This window comes from Melozone crissalis, unplaced genomic scaffold (genome assembly GCF_028551555.1).
Source record: "Melozone crissalis strain CALT ecotype California unplaced genomic scaffold, PUWL_Pcris_2 ptg000048l_1, whole genome shotgun sequence".
In the NCBI taxonomy this organism is placed as follows: Eukaryota; Metazoa; Chordata; class Aves; order Passeriformes; family Passerellidae; genus Melozone; species Melozone crissalis.
Window position 1 is genome coordinate 418,235 of NW_026535826.1, and position 24,261 is coordinate 442,495.

Here is a 24,261-nt window from a genome sequence, read left to right on the forward strand (position 1 = left end):
GCCGGTGCCTCCCTGCCCCGGGGGCGGGCGGGGGACGCGGCGGTTCGGGCGCGGGGCCGGGATCCCCACGCCGCAGCAGGCCGGACTGGTTTCCCGGCCGCCGTCCCTCCCCGCCCGGTTTTACAGCCTTCATTGCCCCATCGCGGCAGGCAGAGCCCCGGGGCTGCGGGGGCTGAGCGAACCTGGGGGGCTGAGCGAACCTGGGGGGCTGAGAGCACCTGGGGGGCTGAGCACACCTGGGGGGGATGAGCGAACCTGGGGGGGATGAGCGAACCTGGGGGGATGAGCGAACCTGGGGGGATGAGCGCACCTGGGGGGCTGAGCACACCTGGGGGGGATGAGCGAACCTGGGGGGCTGAGCGAACCTGGGGGGCTGAGCACACCTGGGGGGCTGAGCACACCTGGGGGGGCTGAGCGAACCTGGGGGGCTGAGCGAACCTGGGGGGGCTGAGCAAACCTGGGGGGCTGAGCGAACCTGGGGGGGATGAGCGAACCTGGGGGGCTGAGAGCACCTGGGGGGGCTGAGAGCACCTGGTGGGGATGAGCAAACCTGGGGGGGCTGAGCGAACCTGGGGGGGCTGAGCGAACCTGGGGGGCTGAGCGAACCTGGGGGGATGAGCGAACCTGGGGGGCTGAGCACACCTGGGGGGGCTGAGCGAACCTGGGGGGCTGAGCGAACCTGGGGGGGCTGAGCAAACCTGGGGGGATGAGCGAACCTGGGGGGGCTGAGCAAACCTGGGGGGCTGAGCGAACCTGGGGGGATGAGCGAACCTGGGGGGGCTGAGCGAACCTGGGGGGCTGAGCGAACCTGGGGGGCTGAGCACACCTGGGGGGATGAGCGAACCTGGGGGGTGGGGGCACAGCTCACCTGGGGCGCTGAGCTCACCTGGTCCCCCCTCGCAGCCCGCCAGGCTGGATCAGCTCGCTGAGGCTGAACCCCGAGTCCCTGCCCGTGGGGTGCAGCCCCCCCCAATCTGGAGCCCCCCCAGGCGCTGCTGGAGCCGCCAGGGTCCCCTCGGTGCCGCTCTGAGGGACACTGGGAGGGTCCTGAGCCCCCCCCGGGGTCCCTTTGGGAGGCGAGATCCCACCTGGGGGACCCCGAGGGGGGATTTTGTGCTGGAAAAGGCAAATTCCGGAGTCGGGGACAGCCCAGGGCACCCGGGGGGGACAGCGGCGGCCGGGCTGGGGCTGGGGGCGCGTCCCGAGACCCCTCCCCAGCGAGACTTCACCTCGTGCTGGGGGTCCCAGCCGCGGGGCCCGGGGGGGCTGCGCCAGCCCCTTGGCACCGCTGGGGACGGGGACAGCGAGGGGACAGCCATGGGGACAGCCATGGGGACAGCGAGGGGACAGCCATGGGGACAGCCATGGGGACCCTCGGAGGGGCCCGAGCCCTCCCCATCCATCCTCAGCCCACGGCCACAGCTCCGGCCGGGGACATCCACTCTGCCCGAGCGGCAAAGCCTGGCTTCACCTTAATAAAATAATAATAATTAATAATTAATAATATTAATAATAATTAATAATTAATAATAATAATAATAATAATAATAAAACACTCAAAACCGAAGGCCTCGGGGCGCCCTCTGGGCACGGACCCCACTTGACTTCACCTCTACCCCTTCCCCCCCCCCCCGACCTCGGGGTGCTCCGAGCCCGGGCAGCCCCCCCAGAACCGCAGGAGGGGCCGGACCGGGGCCCGGCGCCCCCCAAATCCCCCCTCCCCAGATTCCCAACTGGTTCCCACTGCTGCTGGCCGGGGGGCAGAGCCGGGGGGACCCCCGGGTGCCCTGAGCAGCCAGCGAACCCCGATCCCCCCCAAACCCCCTCCCAGGCCCCGCTCCAGCTTCTCCTTCTGCGTCCGAGGGCTTCTGCCAAAACCGGGGCGTAAGACCCCAAAAGATCCAAAAACCGAGAATCGCGGACCCCCAGCCAGGGGTGAGGGACAGGGGGCGACCCCAGGGCAGGGAAACTACGGGGTCCCTGGTGGGGGGAGGCCGGAGGTCCCCGGGAGGGAAGGGGCAGCTCAGGGGTCCCCGGGGGGACGGGCAGCATGCAGGGGCCAGGCAGAACTCCCTGGAAATGCGGGGTCCCGGGGGGACGGCTACGGGGCCACGGGGACAGGCAGCATGCACGGGGGGACACGGGGTGCCGAGGGGACCGGGGGGACACGGGGGTGGCTGCGGACCCCAGGGGGGCACGGGGGTGGCTGCGGACCCCAGGGGGGCACGGGGGGCGCGGGCAGCCGGCCCGGGCGGGGGTGCCCGGCCGCAGGGAGGGGCGGGGGTCGCGGGCGCGCAGCGCGGCCGTGCCGGGCCGGAGGAATGCGGCCGCCCCGGCTCTCCCGGGCCCGCGGCCGCCCCGGTGCTTCCCGCCCGGGGCCGCGCCGGGCGGGTGGGCGTGGGAACGCTGCAGGTGCGCGCTGGGGCCGCCGCCCGCCCGCCCGCCCGCCGCGGCCCCCGCAGCCCCCCGAGCTCCCCGCGGCCGCGCTCGCGCAGCAATTCCTGCTTTGCTTCCCTTTTTCTCCACTTCAGCCGCGGTTCGGGCCGAAAATGGGTTTCGCACCCTCGAGCCGCGCAAGCAAAGCGGGGCTCCGAGGGTGGGGGACCCCCGCCGGCTCAGCGGCCCCAGCCGGGGCGGGGGGATGTCCCCGAGCCCCCCGTGTCGCTCGTGGGCGACGGGAGAGCGGGGCCGGCCCGGGTGGGAGCCGCAGCTCGGAGGGGAGCGAGGGGAGGGCCCGGGGGGCTGCGGCCGCGGCCCCGAGCGGAGGCTCCCGGGCTCCTCCTCTGCTCTCCTGTCTCCCTTTCTCCTTCTCCTTCCTCCCCTCTGGGCTGGACGTGCCCGGGCAGCTCCCGCTCCTTCGGCTCCCATTGATGTTCCTCCCAAACAGCCGCGCCGCCTGCCAGCGGCCTCCCGAGAGAAAGATTCGGGAAGCCGGGGGAGGAGGGAGGGAGGGAGCAGCGGGGCGGGAGAGCGGCAGCGGGACAAGTGAAACCGCCGCGGGGCAGCTCCGGTGCGGCGCTCCCCGCGCCGGGGCCGTCCCGGGGCTCGCCGGCACAAGGAGCCAGCCCTGCGCCCGTGCCCGCCCCGGCCCCTCCGGAGAGCGGCCCCGAGGGCTCCCGAGGGCTCCCCCGGGCCCGGGGCTCAGCCGCTCAGTTTGTGGGGGCGGCCGCGCCCCCCTCGGGCTCCCTCTTGCCCCCCTTGGCGGCCGCCGCGTCCCCGGCGCCTTTGCCCTCGGGCTCGGGCCCGTCCTTGCCGCCGTCGTGCGTCTTCATGTGCTTGCTCAGGTGGTCGCCGCGCATGAAGACGCGGCCGCAGACGGGGCAGGAGAATTTCTTGGCGCCCGTGTGGGTCTGGAGGTGCCGCTGCAGCTCGTCGGAGCGGGTGAAGCGCTTGCCGCAGAAGAGCCAGTTGCACACGAAGGGCCGGTCGCCGCTGTGCCAGCGCAGGTGCGCCTTCAGGTGCGAGGTCTTGGCGTAGGCCTTGCCGCAGCCCGGGATGTGGCAGTTGTGCAGGTGCTTGCGCTTGGCGCCCTCGGGGCCCGGGCCGCCCCTCTCGGCCTCCTGGCAGTTGGGGCAGCGGCACGCCGCCTGCCCCCCGCCGCGGGGCACGGCCCGCCGGCCGCCCTTGGGCCGCGCCCCGGCCTCGCCCTCCGCGCCGCGCGGCTCCGGGGGCCCCTCGAGCGCCTGGGCGGGCTCGGCGGGCAGCAGGTGCGGCGCGGGCGGCGGCAGCAGGTGCGCGGGGGGCGCGCACAGCTGGTGCTCGGCCGCGCCGTAGCCGCCGAGCGCCGCGGGCAGCGCGGGGGGCGCGGGCACGGCCAGCCCCGCGCCCTGCCCCGGCGGCAGCTCCATCCAGCCGGGCCCGGCGTGCAGCTCCCACCAGTTGACGCCGCCGCCCTCCTCGCCGGGCGCTCCGGGGTGCGGGGGCCGGAACCAGGGCTCGTAGGGGTGCGCCATGTCCGGGGCGGCCGGCAGCAGCTTGGCGTAGGCCGCGGGCGCGGCGGGGCCCTCGGGGGGCAGCTCTAACCTCGGCGGCCCATGGGGCTCGTAGGCGGCGGCGGCGGCGGCGAACGCGGCGTCCTCGGGCCCCGGCAGCGGCAGCTCGGGCGGCGGCAGCGGCGAGGCGAAGTCGGGGGCGCCCGGGGCGGCGGGGCCGTGTGGCGGGAAGGGCTGCAGCGGCTGCAGCTCCAGGTGCGTCGGGGAGGCGCGGGGCGCGTCCGAGGGCTGCGATCCCAGGGAGCCGCAGACCGCCGTCAGCATCGCGGGGCGGCGCGCACGGACCTGCGGGGCCGAGCGGGGCCCGGGGAGGGGAGAGGAGCCGTGAGAGGAGTGGGGGGCGCAGCTCCGCGCCCCCCGTCCCCGCCCGCACCGGCACCGCGGCTCGGGAGTCGCCGAGCCCCCAGCCAGGGCTTGCGCCGCTCTGCGACACCGCCGTGGCACCGGGATGGTGGCACCGGCTTGGGGGGGGCACCCTCACACCGTCCCCGCCCCCTGTGCCAGCCCCCGGTGCCGCTCGGTCACGTCTGCAGCCCGGAGGGGTCGGTGCCTGACTCCAAACTGCGAGGGAACCTCCAACGCTGCTGGATCGCCTCCCCAGCTGTGTCCCCAACACCGCCCGGGTCCCCAAGGGGGCCAGGGTGGCACCCCCAGACCCACGGAGGGGACCCCGCACCCCGAGGCCAGCCTGTCGGTGCCGCATCGCAGCCGGGCCGGGCTGGGGCAGCCTCGCCCCCCTCGCTGCCGCCCCACGCCGGGCCCAGCCCGGAGCCCTCGGGCCCTTCTGGGGGGGCTGCGCCCCCGGGCCGGCCGGCAGCGGGCTGAGGCAGCGCGGCCCCGGGCCCAGCCCCCGGCAGCGCTTTGAAGCCGGGTCGGGCCGGCTCCCCCCGCACCCCGGGGCACCCCCGGGCACCCGCGGAGCCCCGGGCGGCCGCAGCTCCAGCAGGGCGGCCGTGACTCAGCGGGAGCCGCGCAAACCCCACGGGGCCGGGGACGGGCCCCACCCCGGTGTCGAAATCCACCTGCCGCCACCGGCTCCCGCCCCCCGGTTCCCAGCGGCGGCGCCGGGACCCCCCCGGCCCTGAACCCCCTCCCGCCGGCCGCTCTCGCCACCTGCCCCCTGCCCCGGCCACCCCCGGGGACAGGAACGGACCCCTGCGGACAGGGACAGACCCTTTGGGAGACGGACAGACCCCTGGGGACAGGGTCAGACCCCTGGGGACAGGGTCAGACCCTCGGGGACAGGGTCAGACCCTCGGGGACAAGGACAGACTCTTCATGACAGGTCAGACCCCTGGGGACAGGGAAAGACCCTTTGGGAGAGGGACAGACCTCAGGGACAAGGACAGACCCTTGGGGACAGGGTCAGATCCTTGGGGACACGGACAGACCCTTGTGGAAAGGCTCAGACCCTTGGGGACAAGGACAGACCCTCAGGGACAGGGACAGATCCTTGGGGACACATCTGGGGGGTGCTGGAAGATTTGGGCTGGGGGATCCCCCGATCGGACCCCCGGCGCCCCCCGATGCCCACGCTGGGATTCCGGGCTCCCCACAGTGCTGGAGACCCCTCAGCCGCGTGGGGACCCCGTTTTCCCCCGCCAGCGTCACCCGGGCAGGCAGGGGGACCCCAAAGGTCCCGGTGGGAGTTTGGGGGGGTCCCAAAATGCCCCTGAGGGACCCACCTGTACCTGGGCTGCCCACATAGGTGGGGTTCGGCAGGATGAGCCCCCCGGGGCAGCTGAGCAGGTTTTGGGGTCCTGCTGCCCCGGGGGGCTCCGCTGTGCCCGCCGCAGCCCTGGGCACCGTCCCTGGCTCCCGGGGACACGCGTGGGCTCGGAGGGGCTGGCACGGCCGGGCCCATCACCCCCACCCGCACCGTGCTCGGGGGTCCTGAGCCCCCAGACCCTGCTCCCAGTTGGGGTCACACACACAGAGTGCCTCAGTGCCAGCCCCTCACGGGCCTCTGGGACCCCCAGACCTGGGGATGTCCCCCAGCCCCCGCACCCCCACGGGAGGGGAGGGACCCTCCGGGCGCTCCCGCCCCATGGGATCCAGCACGGGGCTCCCCTGGGACACCCCGATCCCAGCGATGCCCCCGGCTCGGGGGTCCCACCGACCCCACCGTGACCGGCGGCACTGACCCCCACCCCAGCCCCAAACCGGGAGAGGGCCGGGACCGGGACGGGGCAGCGCCGGGAGAACCGCCCCGCTCGGGCCGCGCTCGGAGCCTCCCAGGACAATTTTCCACCCGGGAACGATGACAAAAATCCCCAGGGGCCCGCAGCGTCCTCCCTCCCTCCCTGGCGGGGCTCGGCGACGCGCTGGCCATTTCACCGCAGGGAAACTGAGGCAGCGGCGGCTGCAGCGTCCCGTGAGTCACGGCCCGGGCTGGGCACGGGCGGCGCGGCCCCGTCTCCAGCTCGGCCGGTGCCTCGCCCCGCGGCGGGGCCGCTGCCCCGGCACCGGGAGCCCCGACGGGGGGAGCGGGGGCGGCGGCGGGGCGGGCTCGGGGATGCCGCGGCTTTGGGGCGATGCCCGGGGGCCGGGGGGACGCTGTGGGGTGCGGTGGGATCGGGATCATCCCCCCGAGCCGCGGCGGAGCCCCCGGGGGTTTTCGGGAGGGGAACGGCGCCGCTCCGGTGGCGGCGCGGGCGGGCGGGGGGGTCCAGCCTGGGCAGCCCCCGCAGGACTCGGCAACACCGGAGGGGTCTCGGAGGCACCGGAGAGCCGCGTGCCGAGGGGCGGGGGTCGCGCCGGGGATGGGAGCGAGGGGACGGCACGCGGGGCTCGGTGGGCAGCGGGGACCCGCAGGGAGCGGAGCGCTCGGGGCAGCCCCGTGCCCGGGACCGTGCGGGGGCACCGGGGGTACGCACGGCTCTAGCGGGGGCACCGGGGTACGTCCGGCTCTAGCGGGGGCACCGGGGTACGTACGGCTCTAGCGGCGGCGGCGGGGGCCCGGCGGCTCCGTCCTCATGGGCGCGGGCGCTGTTCCCGAGCGGAGCCGAGGGACCCGCGCAGGGACCGGGCACCCACTGGGCCGGGCGAGCAGGAATGGCCGGGTCCCAGCCCGGCTTTCCCTCCGCCCCCCCGCCCGGCTCCACCCCCGGCCCGGTGATTTTAACCCTTGGAGGCAGAGCCGCGGCCCCGGCGCTTGACAGGAGCCGGCTCCGGTCTCAGGATCCGGCGGATGAAAGCGGAGGGAGGGGACGGGAAGTTCGCAGCAGACACCGCAAACAGGGGGGTAATTAAAGAAGAAAGCAACAACCGCCTCCCTCCCTCCTCCCGCGGCCCCGGCCGCCTCCCCCGCCACCCCCGGGGACCCCTCGTGTCCCCACCCCCTCCAGGCGCCCCCTCCCCTGTTGGGGACACGCAGGTGGCCGCCCTGTCCTGCTGCCACCCCCCGGGACCCCCGGACGTGTCCCCCACCAAGGGGTGACACGCGGGGGTGGCACACAGGGGTGGCACACAGGGGTGGCACACGGGGGTGGCACACAGGGGTGGGCGCTGCTCCTGCCCGCGGGGATGTCACCTGTCCCCGTGGGGGGCTCAGCGCCCCCATTGCCCCTCGGTTCTGTGGCACCAGTGGGACGGGGGGGACACAGGGGACAATTGTGGTGTCACCTCTGGCGGGAGGGAGGGGGACGCAGGGCCCACCGTGACCTCGGTGGGTTTGGGGTGACCCAGAAGCGCCCCGGAGGTTCTGGCTGAGCCTGTCCCGGCTCGGCCCGGGTGTCCCAGCCCCGTCTGCCGTGTCCCCCCCGAGGCTCCGGCAGGGACAAACCCCGGTGACAGCACCGCGCCCGCCGGAGCCACTTAATCACCGGCGCGTCGTGTCCCCGTTCCCAGCGCTGCGCCCGCCCGGCGGCCCCGCAGCCCCGGGGACCCCGGTGCGCACGGGGGGGTCCCGGAGCCCCCAATCCCCCGGGAAAAGGCGGCGGCGGGGCCGGGCCGGGCGGGCAGCGCCGCGATCGCGGCCGGCGCGTGGGAGCCCCGGAGAGCCCGGGGAGAGCCCGGAGAGCCCGGGGAGAGCCCGAGGAGAGCCCGCAGAGCCCGGCCCGGCCCGGGGAGGGAGCAGCGAGCTCCGCCCTGGCCCCGGGGAAAGCTCGGCCGGTTTTCATCGCCCCGGCACGGAGCGGCCGCCGCCGCCAATGCCAACGAAACGCGGCTGCCCGGTGCGCTGAGAGCGGCACCGGCGGGGGGACCGGACACCGGGGAGGGGGCAGCGGGGTGGGGACACCGGGGTGGGGATGGGGACACTGGGATGGGGATTGGGACACGGGGATGGGGACAGCGGGATGGGGACACCGGGATGGGAATGGGGACACTGGGATGGGGACCCGGAATGGGAATGGGGACACAGGGGTGGGGACACTGAGATGGGGACCCGGGATGGGGATCTTGGGATGGGGATCCTGCCATGGGGACCCCAGGATGGGAAGGGGCACGACAAGCCCCTTTGGGGTTCCTGGCTGTGGGGGTGAACACACACACGAGGCTCTGTAGGGCACATCTGGGGGGATCGGGGCGCACCCCAACCCCAGGGTCCCACTGTGTTCCATTCCAATCCCAATTCCCATCCCAAGCCCAGTCCCCATCCCCAATTCCCATCCCAATCCCATTTCCCATCCCAATCCCTATCCCAAACCCCATTCCCGTCCCCCATTCCCATCCCAAACCCCATTCCCATTCCCACTCCCATTCCCTTTCCCATCCCCGTCCCCATCCCAGTCCCGGCCATCCCCGCTCCAGGAAGGGGCTGCAGGGTGGGAGGACCTGGGGGACACGAGGGGACACGGACGGGGCTCTGGGGGTGCCAGGACCCCCTCACCCCACAGCACCGCACCCCAAAACCCCCCTGGGACCCTCGGGACCCACCCCAAAACTCAGACCCTGGCTGGGATCCGGCTGGGATGGGTCTGGGGGCAGCAGGAGGCTGTGGCACAGCGCTGGGGGCACCGGGGGCACTGGGGGCAGCAGGGTTTGGGGTCTGGGGGCTCCTGGAGCCCCCCCAGGCAGAGCTGGGACCACCCAGGGCAGGGAATCACGGCGCAGCCCAGGGGGGATCCGAGTGTCTGCAACCCCGAGCCGTGCCTTGAAATTACTGCTAATTACAGCTCATTTGCATAAATTATAAGGCAAGAGGCAAATGCCGCCAATCCCTCCGAGTGATCCGGCAGCGCGGGGGAGAAAAGGGGGCACAGGAGGGGAACAGAGGGGGGACAGGAGGGGTCGGATGGGGACCGGAGGGGTCGGGGCTCCCCAAAACTGCAGCGGGACCTCGGGGTGTCCCCGGAGCCCGGCACGGGGGGGACACGGCCCTCGGTGGGTGACAGGGAGGGGACGGGGCTGGGGTGGCACTGGGGGTGGCGCTGGGGGGTCTCAGGGATGTCACAGGGGGGTCCCAGGGGTGTCCCAGGGATGTCCAAGGGTGTCACACCGTGTCCCCAGCCCGTCCCTGTCCCAGTGTCCCAGGGGTGTCCCTGTGGTGTCACCCCCTAACCGTGTCCCCAGCCCGTCCCTGTGCCTCCCCCGGTCGGTGCCGCTCCTCACTCGGGCTGCCGGGGGGTCTGTCACTCATCCCTGTCCCTGTCACTGTCCCTGTGTCCCCCCCGGTCGGTTCCGCTCCCGCACTCGGGGTGCCGGGGTGGCTCTGTCGCTCATCCCTGTCCCTGTCGCTCATCCCTGTCCCTGTGCCCCCCTTGCCGGGTGCCGTTCCCGGTGCCGTTCCCGGTGCCGTTCCCGGTGCCGCGGGGCCGCGCCGTCTGTGCCGCCCGGTGCCTCGGGGCCGGCCCGGGGGTGCCCGCGGGGCGCAGACGGGCCCGGGCGGAGCTGCCGATCCCGCCCGCGGCTCGGGGGGGCCCAGACGGGCCCGGGGGGGGACGCGGGGGTGGCGCTGGAGCGGCCGAGCCCGGGGGGCGCCGGGACCGTGCAGGGGGCGCGTGGGGACAGTGCCAGGGAGGGACCGAGGGAGGGACGGGAGTGGCACTGGGGGGCACGGCCACCATGGGGGGGCACAGCCCCATGAGGGGGTCACAGTCACTATGGGGGTGTCACAGTCCCCACGGGGGTGTCACAGTCCCCATGGGGGGGTCACAGTCACTATGGGAATGTCACAGTCCCCACGGGGGTGTCACAGTCCCCATGGGGGGGTCACAGTCACTATGGGAATGTCACAGTCCCCACGGGGGTGTCACAGTCCCCATGGGGGGGTCACAGTCTCTATGGGAATGCCACAGTCCCCACGGGGGTGTCACAGTCCCCATGAGGGGCTCACAGTCACTATGGGAATGTCACAGTCCCCACGGGGGTATCACAGTTCCCACGGGGGTGCCCCAACACCCGTCAGGACACCCCCGTGCCCGGCACGGTTGGCACAGTTGACACACCTGGCACAGCTGGCACACCTAGCACAATTGGCGCACCTGGCACGGCTGGCACACCTAGCACAATTGGCGCACCTGGCACGGCTGGCACACCTGGCGCAGCTGGCACACCTGGCACAGTTGGCGCACCTGGTACGGTTGGCACACCTGGCACGGCGCTGCCCCCCCGCTGCCCGAGGCCAGGGCCGCCTGCCAGCCGCGCAGAGATCTCTATCGCGATTATCGCGACGGGCCGGGGTTGCCCTGCCCGCAGCGCGTGCCCGCGGGCGGCGTTTCCTCTGTCGGGACCGGAGCGCCGGGACGGGGCCGGGGCTCGGAGCGGCCCCGAGCGCGAGCAGCTTTAATTGGGCTTTAATTAGCGCCGCGCTAATCGCGCTGCCGGATCCGCGCCCGGCCGGGCCCGCTGCCACACACGGCCCGGGAAACCGGAGCGGAACGGGGGGGACAGCGGGGACAGCGGGACAGGGACAGGGGACAGTGGGGACAGCGGGGACAGCGGGGACAGCGATGGGGACACGGGGAGACAGGGATGGGGACAAGAATGGGCACAGGACAGGGACAGGGATATGGGGATGGGGACAGGGACACGGGGGGACAGCGGGACAGGGATGGGGACAGAGACAGGGACAGGGGACAGGGACACGGGGGGACAACGACAGGGACACTGGGCTGAACTGGGGACATGAGGCGAGCTGGGGACAGGGACAGGGATGGGGACACGGGGGGACAGCAGAGACAGGGATGGGGATAGGCACAGGGGATGGGACAGGGACAGGGACACGTGTCCCCAGCACAGAGACCCAACCCGGTCCCCGCACTGTCCCCGGGCCGGGCCGGGGGTACCGGGGAGGGTTCGGGGCCGGGCCGGGGGTACCCGGAGGGTTCGGGGCCGGGCCGGGGGTACCCGGGAGGGCTCGGGGCGGGGGTCGGTGAGTAAGCGGAGCGGGGCGGGCGGGACGAGGGCGGGGAGGGCGGCGCTGGCCGCGGCTGCTGCCCACAAATGGAGGCCCCGCGGCCACAGACACGGCACAACAAAGCACCGGGCAATTATTTGGCTCCAGCGGGAGCTGCCGGGCCCGTGGGGGCTGGAGCCGGCTGGGCACCCCCGGGAACCCCCGGGCGGCAGCGCCGGCACCGCCGAGGGGACCCCGGCACGGTGAGGGACCCCCAAAATGGGGTGATGGGGTGGTGGGGGTGCCCCCTGCGGGACGCCGAGCACACCCCGGGTTTTGGGAGGGGTTGGGGATCCCCTTCGCTTTTGGGGACCCGAAATTCGGCAAGGGGATTGGGGATCCCTGTCCCTTTTGGGGACTCCAAATTCTGCAGGGGATCGGGGATCCCTGGCCCTTCTGGCAGCCTGAACGCCCCAAAGCTCTCCAAGCACCCCCAAGAACCCCCAAAATTTACAAGGGGATTGAGGACCCCCATCCCTTCTAGCGCCTTGAACACCCCAAAACCCTCAAAGCGCCCTGAACCCCCGAATCCCTGCAATGGGAATGGGGACCCCCATCGTCTCAGGGAACCCCGATCCCCTCCGGGACCCTGAATCCTCCCCCCCCACCCCGATTGTTGTGCGGGGTTGGGGACCCCCATCCCGCTGAGCGGGCACCCCAAGTTCTGCAGGGACCCCCCCGAACCGCGCTGTGCCCCCTCTGAGCGGGGTTTGGGGTCCCTCGGGGGCGCCATCGCCCCGGGCCCCCCGGGTCCCCCCGATCCCCTCCCCGGGACCCCCCGGACCCCCCTCACTGGGACCGCGGGATCCCCTCCGTGCCCGCTTTGATTGGGGGGGGGCGAGGGGGATCCCCGGGACTCCCCACCCGGCGGGGACCCCGTGACGTCATCCGGCTTCGGCTGCCCGGACTCCCCCCTCCGCCAATCGCAAGCGCAGCTCGTCCGTCTCCCGCCTTCCATTGATTCATCAATCTGTCAATCAAATTATTGCGACCAATCACAAGCCGTGTTTTGGGCGGGTCGCGCCCAAGAGGTACTCCGCCCCCTTAAAGGTCTGTCAATCAAACAGCGGATGGCCACTGGCTGGGCTTGCGCCCATTGGCTGTCTGTGCTGTCAATCAGAAATCTTCCCTGCCATTGGTTCTCCGCTGCCGTCCGTCACCTCACAGCTCCGCGCCCATTGGCGGAGCCATCCCTCCATCACGCGCCTTACTGCTCGGCGCAGCTGCCCATCAACCCTTCCCCCTCCGCGGATTGGCCGCCGCTCCACCTTCTCACCACCCATTGGCCAGATCGCAAAGCAGCCGGGCGGCGATTGGCCCAAAGCGCCTCTGTGGGCGGGCGCAGCAGGGCGGTGCCCGGCGGAGGAAGATGGCGCCGTGAGCGGGTCGGAGCCGCCGCCGCCCCCGGCCGGTCAGTGCGGGGGCAGCGGGGCCGGGCCGCGGCCGCTGCGGGGCCGCCGGGGCGGGGAGGGGCCCGCGGCCGCCCCGAGCCGCCCTCCCCCGGCGCCCGGCGGGCGGGCGGCGCTTCCGGCAGCGGGGCCCGGTCGGGGGCGGGCCCGGCCTTTGGGACCCGCCTCCCCCGGGACCGCCCGGAGCGGCGGGGGCGGCCCGGGGGGACCGGGGGAGCTCCCGGGGGGGGAGACTCCGGGGGGGCCCTCGGGGGTCGCGGCCTCATCCCCGCCCGGGGATGCTCGGGAATCCCGAGATGCTCGGGGGACCGGGGATGCTCGGGGGATGCTCGGGGGGTCCCCGGGATGCTCGAGGTACCCGGGAACCAACCAAAGGCCAACCCCTGGTGAGGGGACAAGGTGATGCAATAGGGGGCAGCCCCCCAGTGTGGGGTGGGGTGGCTCTGGGGGGCACCGGGCACATCCCCGAGGAGCTGATGCCCCCCTGCTCTGTGCCCACAGCTCGAGGGACAGCCCAGCATGGCTGCCACTGCTGCTGTCAGCCCCAGCGAGTACCTGCAGCCCGCCAGCGCCAACGCCCAGGTGAGCCCTGCCCCTCTCAGGTGTGCCCAGCCCCTCCCAGGTGTACCCTGCCCCTCCCAGGTGTGCCCAGCCCCTGCCCAGGTGAGCCCAGCCCCTGTCCAGGTGTGCCCTGCCCCTCCCAGGTGAGCCCTGCCCCTGTCCAGGTGAGCCCTGCCCCGCCCAGGTGTGCCCAGCCCCTCCCAGATGTGCCCAGCCCCGCCCAGGTGTACCTTGCCCCGCCCAGGTGTGCCCAGCCCTGCTGGGGGCTCACTCCCTGTCCCCATGCCGGTGTTCTCCCCGAGCCTCTCTGGTGTTCCCAGCCCTCATCTCGGGCTGGCTTTGGGATCTGAGCTGCCTGCGGTGTTCCAGGGGCAAATCCCAGGGAGTTCCCAGGATATCCACAGCTTTGGGATGGTTTTAAGCATTATTTTGAGCTTTAGGATGTCTTTAAGGGTGGTTTTAAGCTTTAGGATGGTTTTAAGCATGGTTTTAAGCTTTAGGATGGTTTTAAGGACGCAAGGATGGGATTTAAAAGGACTTAGGGACACAGGGATGGGATATTCAATGTCACCACCACTGGCAGCAGTGGGTGCTGGACATGGGCAGGAACTCCCTCGCAGAAACGCTGGCGTTGGCATGGACTGCCCAGAGAGGCGCTGGAGCCACCTGGGGGCGTTTCAGGAAGGACTGGACGTGGCCCTCGGTGCCACGCTGGGGTGACAGGGCGTCCCCAGGCCGGGCTGGGCCGTCCCCAAACCCTTTCCGGCCTCGGTGATTCGGGAATCCCGCCCCGCGCGGGTAATTAACGAGCTCCCTCAATCAGGGCTGCCTCATTAGCCGTTCCTGCACTGACCGTCCCCCCTCTCTCCCTGCGCCCCCAGGACTCGCAGCCGTCCCCGCTGGCCCTGCTGGCAGCCACATGCAGCAAGATCGGTCCCCCCGCTGTGGAGGCGGCCGCGGCGCCCCCGCAGCCCCCGCAGCCCGCGCCGCGCAGGCTGGTGCCCATCAAACCCGCCCCGCTGCCCCCGGGCGCCGCCAAGGGCGGCCTCGGCCTCCTGTCCTCCAAGGGCAGCCTCTTCCAGATCCAGGGCTCGCAGCTGGGCGCCTCCTACCCCGCGGGACAGCTGGTGTTCGCCATCCAGAACGCGGCCGTGCTGGGCAAAGCCTCGCGCTCCTCCTCCTCCTCCTCATCCTCATCCTCGTCCTCCTCCTCGTCCGGCATCCAGTACCAGGCGGTGCCGCAGCTGCAGCCCAGCGGCGCTCAGGCCATCCAGGTGCAGCCTAACCAGATCCAGATCATCCCGGGCACCGGCCAGGCCATCCTCACGCCCTCCTCCTCCTCCTCCTCCTCCTCCTCCTCCTCCTCGCACAAGCCCGTGCCCATCAAGCCGGCCCCGGCGCAGAAGGCGGCGGGCGGCGTGGTCAAGCTGCCCGCGGGCGCCAACGTCACCCTGAGCCTGCCCCCGGCCCTGGTGGGCCCCGAGGCGGGCGGGCAGCCCCAGCTGCTCACGGACAGCCCCTCCAAGGGCGGCAAGAAGCCGCGGAAGAAGGCGCCGTCCCCGGGGCAGCCCGCGGCCGTGGCCGTGGCCGAGCAGGTGGAGACGGTGCTGATCGAGACCACGGCCGAGAACATCATCCAGGCGGGCGGCAACCTGCTGATCGTGCAGGGCCCGGCCGCGGGGCAGCCCGCCGTGCTGCAGCAGCTGCAGGTGGTGCAGCCCAAGCAGGAGCCGCAGGTGGTGCAGATCCCGCAGCAGGCGCTGCGCGTGGTGCAGGCGGCCTCGGCCACGCTGCCCACCGTGCCCCAGAAACCCTCGCAGAACTTCCAGATCCAGGCGGCCGAGCCCACCCCCACGCAGGTACGGCCTCCCCGGGACCCCCTCCGCGGTGCTCCACTGGGGTTCTGCCCAGGGCTTGGGAGACGGGGGCTTTGTGAGGTATTCCCGGTTCGGAGGATGGTTTGGGCGTTGCTCAGTGGAGATTAGTGCAGCCATGCCCTCTGGTTCTACCCAGGGTCTGGGAGATGGGGGGTTTGTGAGATATTCCCAGTTTGGGCGTTGCTGAGTGGAGATTAGGAGTGCAGCCGTGCCCTCTGCAGGGATTAGGAACTGCTGTTCCCCTCTGGTTCTGCCCAGGGTTTGGGAGCTGCGGGGTTTGTGAGATATTCCCGGTTTGGAGGATGGTTTGGGCATTGCTCAGTGCAGATTAGGAGTGCAGCCGTGCCCTCTGCAGGGATTAGGAACTGCTGTTCCCCTCTGGTTCTGCCCAGGGTTTGGGAGATGGGGGGTTTGTGAGATATTCCCGGTTTGGAGGATGGTTTGGGCGTTGCTGAGTGGATTCTCTGGAGGTTGGGAGTGCAGCCGTGCCCTCTGCAGGGATTTAGGAGCTCCAGCTTCTTTTGTAGGATATGGAGGAGCTCAGTGTCCCACAGCTGGGGCTGGGATGACCCTCCTGGGTCACAGAGGGAGGTGGGACAGGTTGGTGTCTCTGTGTCACCTTGGACAAAACCCAGGAGCCTTCTCCTTTCTCCAGGGGGTCTTACAAAGGTCTGGATTCACTTCCCAGCGAGGGTGGGGAGGAGCTGGGCTGTATTTCCCAGACAAACTATGGCTTCCCCATCCCCGGCAGTGTCCGAGCCCAGCTCCAGCAGAAGGAAATTCAAACACAGCAGCCCCCAAACCCCCCCAGCCCAAAGCGTCCCGCGATTCCCGAGCCGCGCGGGCCGATCCCGTCCCCACAAACCCCACCGTGCCGCGCTCCCTCCCGCCCCCAGGTTTACTTCAAGACCCCCTCTGGGGAGCTGCAGTCGGTGCTGCTGCAGGAGGCCTCGTCCATCCCGGTGCCGCCGGGCGGTTCCTGCGGCAGCCCCGGCACCGGCACCGGTACCGCCCGCAGGCCGGCCCCGCGCAAGGAGCGGCCGCTGCCCAAGATCGCCCCGGCCGGGGGCATCCTGAGCCTGAGCGCGGCACAGCTGGCGGCAGCTGCACAGGCCATGCAGACCATCAACATCAACGGCGTGCAGGTGCAGGGCGTGCCCGTCACCATCACCAGCAGCGCAGGTGGGTGGCACCGATGGCATGGATGGGGACATGCCATGGATGGGGACATGGGGACATGGGCATGGATGGGGACATGGCAGGTGCAGGGCGTGCCTGTCACCATCACCAGCAGCGCAGGTGGGTGGCACCGATGGCATGGATGGGGACATGCCATGGAATGGGGACATGGGGACATGGCAGGTGCAGGGCGTGCTCGTCACCATCGCCAGCAGCACAGGTGGGTGGCACCGATGGCATGGATGGGGACATGGGGACATGGCAGGGGCAGGGCGTGCCCGTCACCGTCACCAGCAGCGCAGGTGGGTGGCACCGGGGGCACCACTGGGGACATGGGGATGGGACAGGGACAGTGGGCAGCTCCCTGAGCTCCCCCAGGGTGGGTTATCAATGGATCAGATCAGATCAGATCAGATCAAATCAGATCCCTGAGGGGGACAGGGACCCTGGGCAGCTCCCTGAGCTTCCCCAGGAACGAGGAGCTCTCCCGGGCTCCCAAACCCAGGAGAGCACATTCACACACCCAGCTCCGTTTGTCCAGCTCCACTTTCAGGGATCAGCATTCCAGGGGTGACCCCTCACTCAGGGATCATTCCAGGGGTGACCCCCCACTCAGGGACCATTCCAGGGGTGACCCCTCACTCAGGGATCAGCATTCCAGGGAATGAACCCCTCACTCAGGGATCATTCCAGGGAATGAACCCCTCACTCAGGGATCATTCCAGGGGTGACCCCCCACTCAGGGACCATTCCAGGGGTGACCCCTCACTCAGGGATCATTCCAGGGGTGAACCCTCACTCAGGGATCATTCCAGCAGTGACCCCTCACTCAGGGACCATTCCAGGGGTGAACCCCTCACTCAGGGATCATTCTGGGGTGAACCCCTCACTCAGGGATCATTCCAGGGGTGACCCCTCACTCAGGGATCATTCCAGGGGTGAACCCCTCACTCAGGAATCATTCTGGGGTGAACCCCTCACTCAGGGATCATTCCAGGGAATGAACCCCTCACTCAGGGATCATTCCAGGGGTGAACCCCTCACTCAGGAATCATTCTGGGGTGAACCCCTCACTCAGGGATCATTCCAGGGGTGAACCCCTCACTCAGGGATCATTCCAGGGGTGACCCCTCACTCAGGGATCATTCCAGGGAATGAACCCCTCACTCAGGGATCATTCCAGGGGTGAACCCCTCACTCAGGGATCATTCCAGGGAATGAACCCCTCACTCAGGGATCATTCCAGGGGTGAACCCCTCACTCAGGGATCATTCCAGGGGTGACCCCTCACTCAGGGATCATTCCAGGGAATGAACCCCTCACTCAGGGATCATTCCAGGGGTGAACCCCTCACTCAGGGATCATTCCAGGGAATGAACCCCTCACTCAGGGACCATTCCAGGGAATGAACCCCTCACTCAGGGATCATTCCAGGGAATGAACCCCTCACTCAGGGATCATTCCAGGGAATGAACCCCTCACTCAGGGATCATTCCAGGGGTGACCCCTCACTCAGGGATCATTCCAGGGAATGAACCCCTCACTCAGGGATCATTCCAGGGGTGAACCCCTCACTCAGGGATCATTCCAGGGAATGAACCCCTCACTCAGGGATCATTCCAGGGAATGAACCCCTCACTCAGGGATCATTCCAGGGAATGAACCCCTCACTCAGGGATCATTCCAGGGGTGAACCCCTCACTCAGGGATCATTCCAGGGAATGAACCCCTCACTCAGGGATCATTCCAGGGAATGAACCCCTCACTCAGGGATCATTCCAGGGGTGACCCCTCACTCAGGGATCATTCTGGGGTGAACCCCTCACTCAGGGATCATTCCAGGGGTGACCCCTCACTCAGGGATCATTCTGGGGTGAACCCCTCACTCAGGGATCATTCCAGGGAATGAACCCCTCACTCAGGGATCATTCCAAGGAATGAACCCCTCACTCAGGGATCATTCTGGGGTGAACCCCTCACTCAGGGATCATTCCAGGGAATGAACCCCTCACTCAGGGATCATTCCAGGGAATGAACCCCTCACTCAGGGATCATTCCAGGGAATGAACCCCTCACTCAGGGGTCTCCCCAGACCCCAGACCAGCCGGGCACGGCCCAGCTGCTCCCCATCCCAGGAGTGTCACGTCCCTGCAGCCGCCCTGTCCCCACTTTGGCGGGGCCAAGCCCTTGCCCAGAGCCGAGGGCAGGGTGATTTATCTCTGTGGGGAGCTTTATCTGCTCGCTGGGATCAGCCCAGCCCTGCTGCCTGCCTGCTCGGTGCCCCAGCCCTGGCTCTGCTGCTCCTGGCCAGCCGTCAGCAGAAATCCCAGCCCCTTTCCCACTGTGCCGTCCTGCCAGGACCGCCTTTGTGGGGGACACTGAGTTTAATTAGCCATTCCAATTAACGCGCAGGGGACTGGCAGGACCTGCTGCCCTCGAGCCGAGCCAGGGCTCGGCTCATCCGTGCCCAGCGCTGCCTTCCCTCGCTTGGCGCTTCCCCGCCTGCTCTCCCTCCCTCCCTCCCTCCCTCCGTCCCTGCCGCTCTGCTCCTGCCGATCCCCCTCGTTCTTCCCCTTCTCCTCCTCCTCCTCCCGCTCCTGGTGCTGCCCTGGGAGCAGCAATCCCACCCCAATCCCAGCCCCGATCCCAGTCCCAGCCCCGCTTGCTGACGCTGACCCCTGTTCTTCTTTCCAGCCCCTGTCGCGGCACGCCCGAGCCTGGAGCGGCCCTTAGGCTGCGGGGTAAGTCCCGTTTTTTTGCTCAATATATTGCACGTTTTTTCAAAGTTTCTTTTTTTTGTTTCCTCTTTTTGAGCCCATTTTTTTACTCCCCGCCCCACCTAAAAGGGTCGAGAAACGACTTTTTTTTTTTTTTTTTTTTTTTCCCGAAAACTTTGAAAAACCGCACAGTATATTCAGGAAAAAGGGGACTTACCGGCAGAGGCACGTGGCAGAGGGGGCCGTGCTGCATGCGGGGGCGAGCTGGGGGTGCTCCCTGCTCCGGAGGGTGCGGATGGATCCTGACTGCCCCTTTCCCTTTCCCCTTGCCCAGGCCAGCAGCAGCTGACGGTGCAGAACGTGTCCGGCAGCAACGTGACCATCAGCGGGCTGAGCCCCACGCAGATCCAGCTGCAGATGGAGCAGGCGCTGTCCGGGGACGTGCAGCCCGGGGAGAAGAGGAGGAGGATGGCCTGCACCTGCCCCAACTGCAAGGACGGCGACAAGCGGTGGGTGCTGAGCGTGCTGGCGGTGGGAAGGGCTCGTCCCGCTGGGAGCCACCTCTCCTGGGTTAGACCTGGAGCGGTTCATCCCTCTGGATCTGCCTTTCCTGGAATAACCCAGGGCGGTTCATCCCTCTGGATCTGCCTTTCCTGGAATAACCCAGGGCGGTTCATCCCTCTGGATCTGCCTTTCCTGGAATAACCCAGGGCGGTTCATCCCTCTGGATCTGCCTTTCCTGGAATAACCCAGGGCGGTTCATCCCTCTGGATCTGCCTTTCCTGGAATAACCCAGGGCGGTTCATCCCTCTGGATCTGCCTTTCCTGGAATAACCCAGGGCGGTTCATCCCTCTGGATCTGCCTTTCCTGGAATAACCCAGGGTGTTTCATCCCTCTGGATCTGCCTTTCCTGGAATAACCCAGGGCGGTTCATCCCTCTGGATCTGCCTTTCCTGGAATAACCCAGGGCGGTTCATCCCTCTGGATCTGCCTTTCCTGGAATAACCCAGGGCGGTTCATCCCTCTGGATCTGCCTTTCCTGGAATAACCCAGGGCGGTTCATCCCTCTGGATCTGCCTTTCCTGGAATAACCCAGGGCGGTTCATCCCTCTGGATCTGCCTTTCCTGGAATAACCCGGAGCGGTTCATCCCTCCGGATCCGCCTGTCCCGGGTCTAACCTGGAGTGGTACACCTGTCTGGATCCACCTTTCCCGGAATAATCCGGAGTGGTTCATCCCCCCGGATCCGCCTGTGCCGGGTGTGGCTCATCCCCCAGCTCCACCTGTCCCGGGCTAACCCGGAACAGTTCATCCCTCTGGATCCGCCTCTCCTGGGCTAACCTGGAGCAGATCATCCCTCCGGATCCGCCTTTCCCAGAATAATCTGGAGTGGTTCATCCCTCCGGATCCGCCTATCCCGGGTCTAACCCAGAGCAGCTCATCCCTCCAGCTCCTCCTGTCCCGGGCTAACTCAGAGTGGTTCATCCCTTTGGATCCGACTGTCCCGGGTCTAACCCGAGCGTGTGTCACCCTCCCATCTCCGCCTGTCCGTGCTGATGTCTCCTCTCCCCTCCTGTCCCCTGCTGTCCCCAGGCCGGGCGAGGGCGGCAAGAAGAAGCACATCTGCCACATCCCCGAGTGCGGGCGCACGTTCCGCAAGACGTCGCTGCTGCGGGCGCACGTGCGGCTGCACACGGGCGAGCGGCCCTTCGTGTGCAACTGGGTGTTCTGCGGCAAGCGCTTCACGCGCTCCGACGAGCTGCAGCGGCACGCGCGCACCCACACAGGTCTGCACCGTGCTGGGGGGCTGGGGAGCCGTCCCTCGTGGGGCTGGGGTGTCCCCTGTTCATAGGGCAGCACCCACACAGGTCTGCACCGTGCTGGGGGGCTGGGGAGCCGTCCCTCGTGGGGCTGGGGTGTCCCCTGTTCATAGGGCAGCACCCACACAGGTCTGCACCGTGCTGGGGGGCTGGGGAGCCGTCCCTCGTGGGGCTGGGGTGTCCCCTGTTCATAGGGCAGCACCCACACAGGTCTGCACCGTGCTGGGGGGCTGGGGAGCCGTCCCTCGTGGGGCTGGGGTGTCCCTGCAGGGTCCCTGTGCCCAAGGAACCATCCCTAATGGGGCTGGGGTGTCCCTGCAGGGTCCCCGTGCCCAGGGCAGCACCCCCAAATGGGGCTGGGGGACCCCCAGGTGTCACCATCCCCTTGGGAGCACTGGGATGATCTGCGCAGGTTCTCCCCGGGTTCTGGGGGGCACTGGAGGGTTTCGGGGGGGTCTCTGGTGATAAAGGGATGGGGACATCAAGGGGACATGTCTTAGGGGTGTCACCGCCACCCCGAGAGCCACTGGGGAGCACTGGGATCATCTTGGACCACCTCAAATGATCTTGGGGTTTGAGATACTGGGAGGATTTTGGGGGGTCTCTGGTGACAGAGGTGTCACGGAAAGGGGTGGGGACATCAAGGGGACATGTCCTGGTGGTGTCACCACCCCGAGAGCCACTGGGATGATCTGGGCAGGTCTGGGGGGCTCTGGAGGGTTTAGGGGGGGTCTCTGCTGACAGGGCCATGCCCTGGGTGTGTCCCTGTCCCTGGGGTGACCCGCTGTCCCTGTCCCGCAGGTGACAGGGCCATACCCTGGAGGTGTCCCTGTCCCTGGGGTGTCCCTGTCCCTGGGGTGACCCGCTGTCCCTGTCCCGCAGGTGACAAGCGCTTCGAGTGCGCGCAGTGCCAGAAACGCTTCATGCGCTCCGACCACCTGACCAAGCACTACAAGACGCACCTGGTCACCAAGAACCTGTAGGGTGGGGGCGCCCCCCGCGCCCCAAACCCGCGGCCCCGCAGCCCGGGGCGCCTCAGCACTCCAGGGAGGGACCCGGGGACGTCCCTGCCCAGGGACCGCGCCGAGCACCCCGAAAACGGCCTGCGGGTGCCCCTGGGGGCCCGCGGGGTGTCCCTGCGACCCAGGAAGGTTTAGGGGGTCACCCACAGCCCCTCTGTGACCCAGAGCCTCCCCTGTGAACCCCACAGGTTTAGGGGGTCACCCACAGCCCCTCTGTGACCCCCACAGGCTTGGGGGGTGACCCAGACCCTCCCCTGTGCCCCCACAGGCCGATGGGGTCCCCCAGAGCCTCCCCTGTGACCCAGAGCCCCCCTGTGCCCCCACAGGTTTAGGGGGTGACCCAGAGCCCCCCTGTGCCCCCACAGGCTTGGGGGGTCCCCCAGCCCCTCCGTGTGCCCCCCCAGCCCCAGGGGTGCCCCCATTTGCCCCCGTTTCCCCCCCGGCGCGGGGCAGGAGCCCCCGGGGCGGCTCCAGAGCACATTCCTACTTTATATTTAAAGTCTATAAAGAGCTATAAATACCTGGACCCCCTTGGGGACAGCCCCGTTTTCTATCAGTCGTTGCCTTACGCTCCCCACCCCGAGGATCATGAGTGCTTTTCTAATCTATTTAATCCCCAAACTCCCCTTGTGCCCCCTCACGGCCGATTCCTCTCTCCCAGGTTTTGTTTCCGAGCAACGTTGGCAGTTTCCCCTTTATTTTTTATTTTGTTTGCAATTTTGGGACTCCATCCCCTTTTTTTTCTTTTCTTTTCCTTCCTTTTTTTTTTTTTTATTTTTTCCCTTCCTTAATTTTTATTTTCACCCCTTTTTCCTTCCTTTTTCCCCCCTTTTTCCTTTCTTATTTTTTCCCCTTTTTCCTTCCTTGTTTTTTTATTTTTCCCCCTTTTTTTTTATTTTCACCCCTTTTTCCTTCCTTTTTTCCTCCCCTTTTTCCTTCCTTATTTTTTACCCTTTTTCCTTCCTTATTTTTTATTTTTCCCCTTTTTTTTTATTTTCACCCCTTTTTCCTTCCCTTTCCCCCCCTTTTTCCTTCCTTATTTTTCCCCTTTTTCCTTCCTTATTTTTTGTTTTTCCCTCTTCCCTTCCTTATTTTTTCCCCTTTTCCCTTATTTTTTATTTTTCCCCCCTTTTCTCTTCCTTATTTCTTATTTTCCCCTTTTCCCTTCCTTATTTTTCTTTTTCTCCTTTTCCCTTCCATATTTTTTCTTTTTCCCCTTTTCTCTTCCTTATTTTTCCCCCCTTTTCCGTTTCTTATTTTTTCTTTTTCCCCCCGTTTTTCCTTCATATCTTTTTATTTTTCCTCCATTTTCCCTTCCTTATTTTTTATTTTCACCCCTTTTTCCTCCCTTATTTTTTATTATTTTTCCCCTTTTCCCTCCGTTTTTGTTTCCTTTTCCCCTTTCCCGTGTGTGCCCCCCGTGTACAGTGTACATTGTATCATAGATTTATTGCTTTGGAGCTTTTAAATTAAACTGAAATTCCGTTTATTTTTGTGCTGTGCCCCCCCCGGGAGCTTCCCCTGCTCGATGGAATCCCCGAGGCGCCTCCGGATCCCGGGATTTGGGGGGATTTGGGGGGATTTGGGGCATTTTGGGGCGTTGGTGGGGTTTGGGGAATGGATGGAGTTTGGGGGATTTGTGGAGTTTGGGGGGAATTGGTGGGGTTTGGGGGAATTTATGAAATTTAGGGCAATGGGTGGGGTTTGGGGAATGGGTGGGGTTTGGGGGATTTGGGTGGGATGTGGAGGAATTGATAAGATTTGGGGGTTTGGGGGAATTGTTGGGATTTGGGGGAATTGGTGGTGTTTAGGGAATTGGATGGGATTTGGGGGAATTTTAGCAGGAAATGGTTCAGCTCCTGCTGTGAGCTGCTGGCTCAGGAGTGGGGGATTGTCCCCAAATCCCCGTCCCCACATTCCTGTCCCCACATTCCTGTCCCCACATTCCTGTCCCCAAATCCGCATCCCCAAATCCCCGTCCCAAATCCCTGTCCCTTGTCGCAGCATCCCAAACACGCCATACCCACATCCCTGTGCTCAGTGTCCCCAAATCCCTGTCCCCACCACGTCCCAGCCCCTTGTCACCGCCTCACAAGGCCCCGATGTCCCAAATCCCCAAATTTCTGTCCCCGCTGTCCCCGCTGTCCCCTGGATGTCCCCGCGTCCCCCTCCCGCGGTCATTGCCCCTTTAAGAGCCCCCGCACCTCTCTGTACCCAGCCACTACTTCCGGGTCTTTTATCCCCGCCCCTTTCGCCTCCTCCAATGGGCAGCCAGCTCCTACGGAGGCGCGCAAGTTCTGCCTTCTCCTATTGGCTGCGCTGTAGGAGGCGTGGCCGCCCTTAG

The 24,261-nt window shown here is 67.7% G+C and overlaps 3 protein-coding genes across 3 annotated transcripts; 2 read left to right on the plus strand and 1 right to left on the minus strand.

The window, feature by feature from the left end:
• Positions 1-3,149: 3,149 nt before the first annotated feature.
• SP6 (Sp6 transcription factor) lies at positions 3,150-4,277 on the minus strand. Its single transcript, XM_054286506.1, has one exon. It carries the CDS (start codon positions 4,254-4,256, stop codon positions 3,150-3,152), a length of 1,107 nt encoding a protein of 368 aa, XP_054142481.1. The 5' UTR covers positions 4,257-4,277.
• A 2,905-nt stretch (positions 4,278-7,182) lies between these two features.
• Positions 7,183-8,176, plus strand: LOC128943589 (proline-rich protein HaeIII subfamily 1-like). Its single transcript, XM_054286484.1, has 2 exons — positions 7,183-7,427; positions 7,759-8,176. Exons 1-2 carry the CDS (start codon positions 7,183-7,185, stop codon positions 8,174-8,176), a joined length of 663 nt encoding a protein of 220 aa, XP_054142459.1.
• A 4,519-nt stretch (positions 8,177-12,695) lies between these two features.
• SP2 (Sp2 transcription factor) lies at positions 12,696-21,878 on the plus strand. Its single transcript, XM_054286501.1, has 7 exons — positions 12,696-12,742; positions 13,242-13,322; positions 14,183-15,160; positions 16,075-16,360; positions 19,409-19,583; positions 20,669-20,862; positions 21,778-21,878. Exons 2-7 carry the CDS (start codon positions 13,260-13,262, stop codon positions 21,876-21,878), a joined length of 1,797 nt encoding a protein of 598 aa, XP_054142476.1. The 5' UTR covers positions 12,696-12,742; positions 13,242-13,259.
• Positions 21,879-24,261: the final 2,383 nt, after the last annotated feature.

Bases quoted from the DNA above. Each gene is read 5' to 3' on its own strand.
- LOC128943589 (XM_054286484.1), top strand. From the start codon at position 7,183: ATGAAAGCGGAGGGAGGGGACGGGAAGTTCGCAGCAGACACCGCAAAC. The intron at 7,428-7,758 runs GTGACACGCGGG...GTCCCCCCCGAG, and splicing joins GACGTGTCCCCCACCAAGGG to GCTCCGGCAGGGACAAACCC.
- SP6 (XM_054286506.1), bottom strand. From the start codon at position 4,256: ATGCTGACGGCGGTCTGCGGCTCCCTGGGATCGCAGCCCTCGGACGCG.
- SP2 (XM_054286501.1), top strand. From the start codon at position 13,260: ATGGCTGCCACTGCTGCTGTCAGCCCCAGCGAGTACCTGCAGCCCGCC. The intron at 15,161-16,074 runs GTACGGCCTCCC...TCCCGCCCCCAG, and splicing joins CCGAGCCCACCCCCACGCAG to GTTTACTTCAAGACCCCCTC. The intron at 19,584-20,668 runs GTGGGTGCTGAG...TGCTGTCCCCAG, and splicing joins TGCAAGGACGGCGACAAGCG to GCCGGGCGAGGGCGGCAAGA.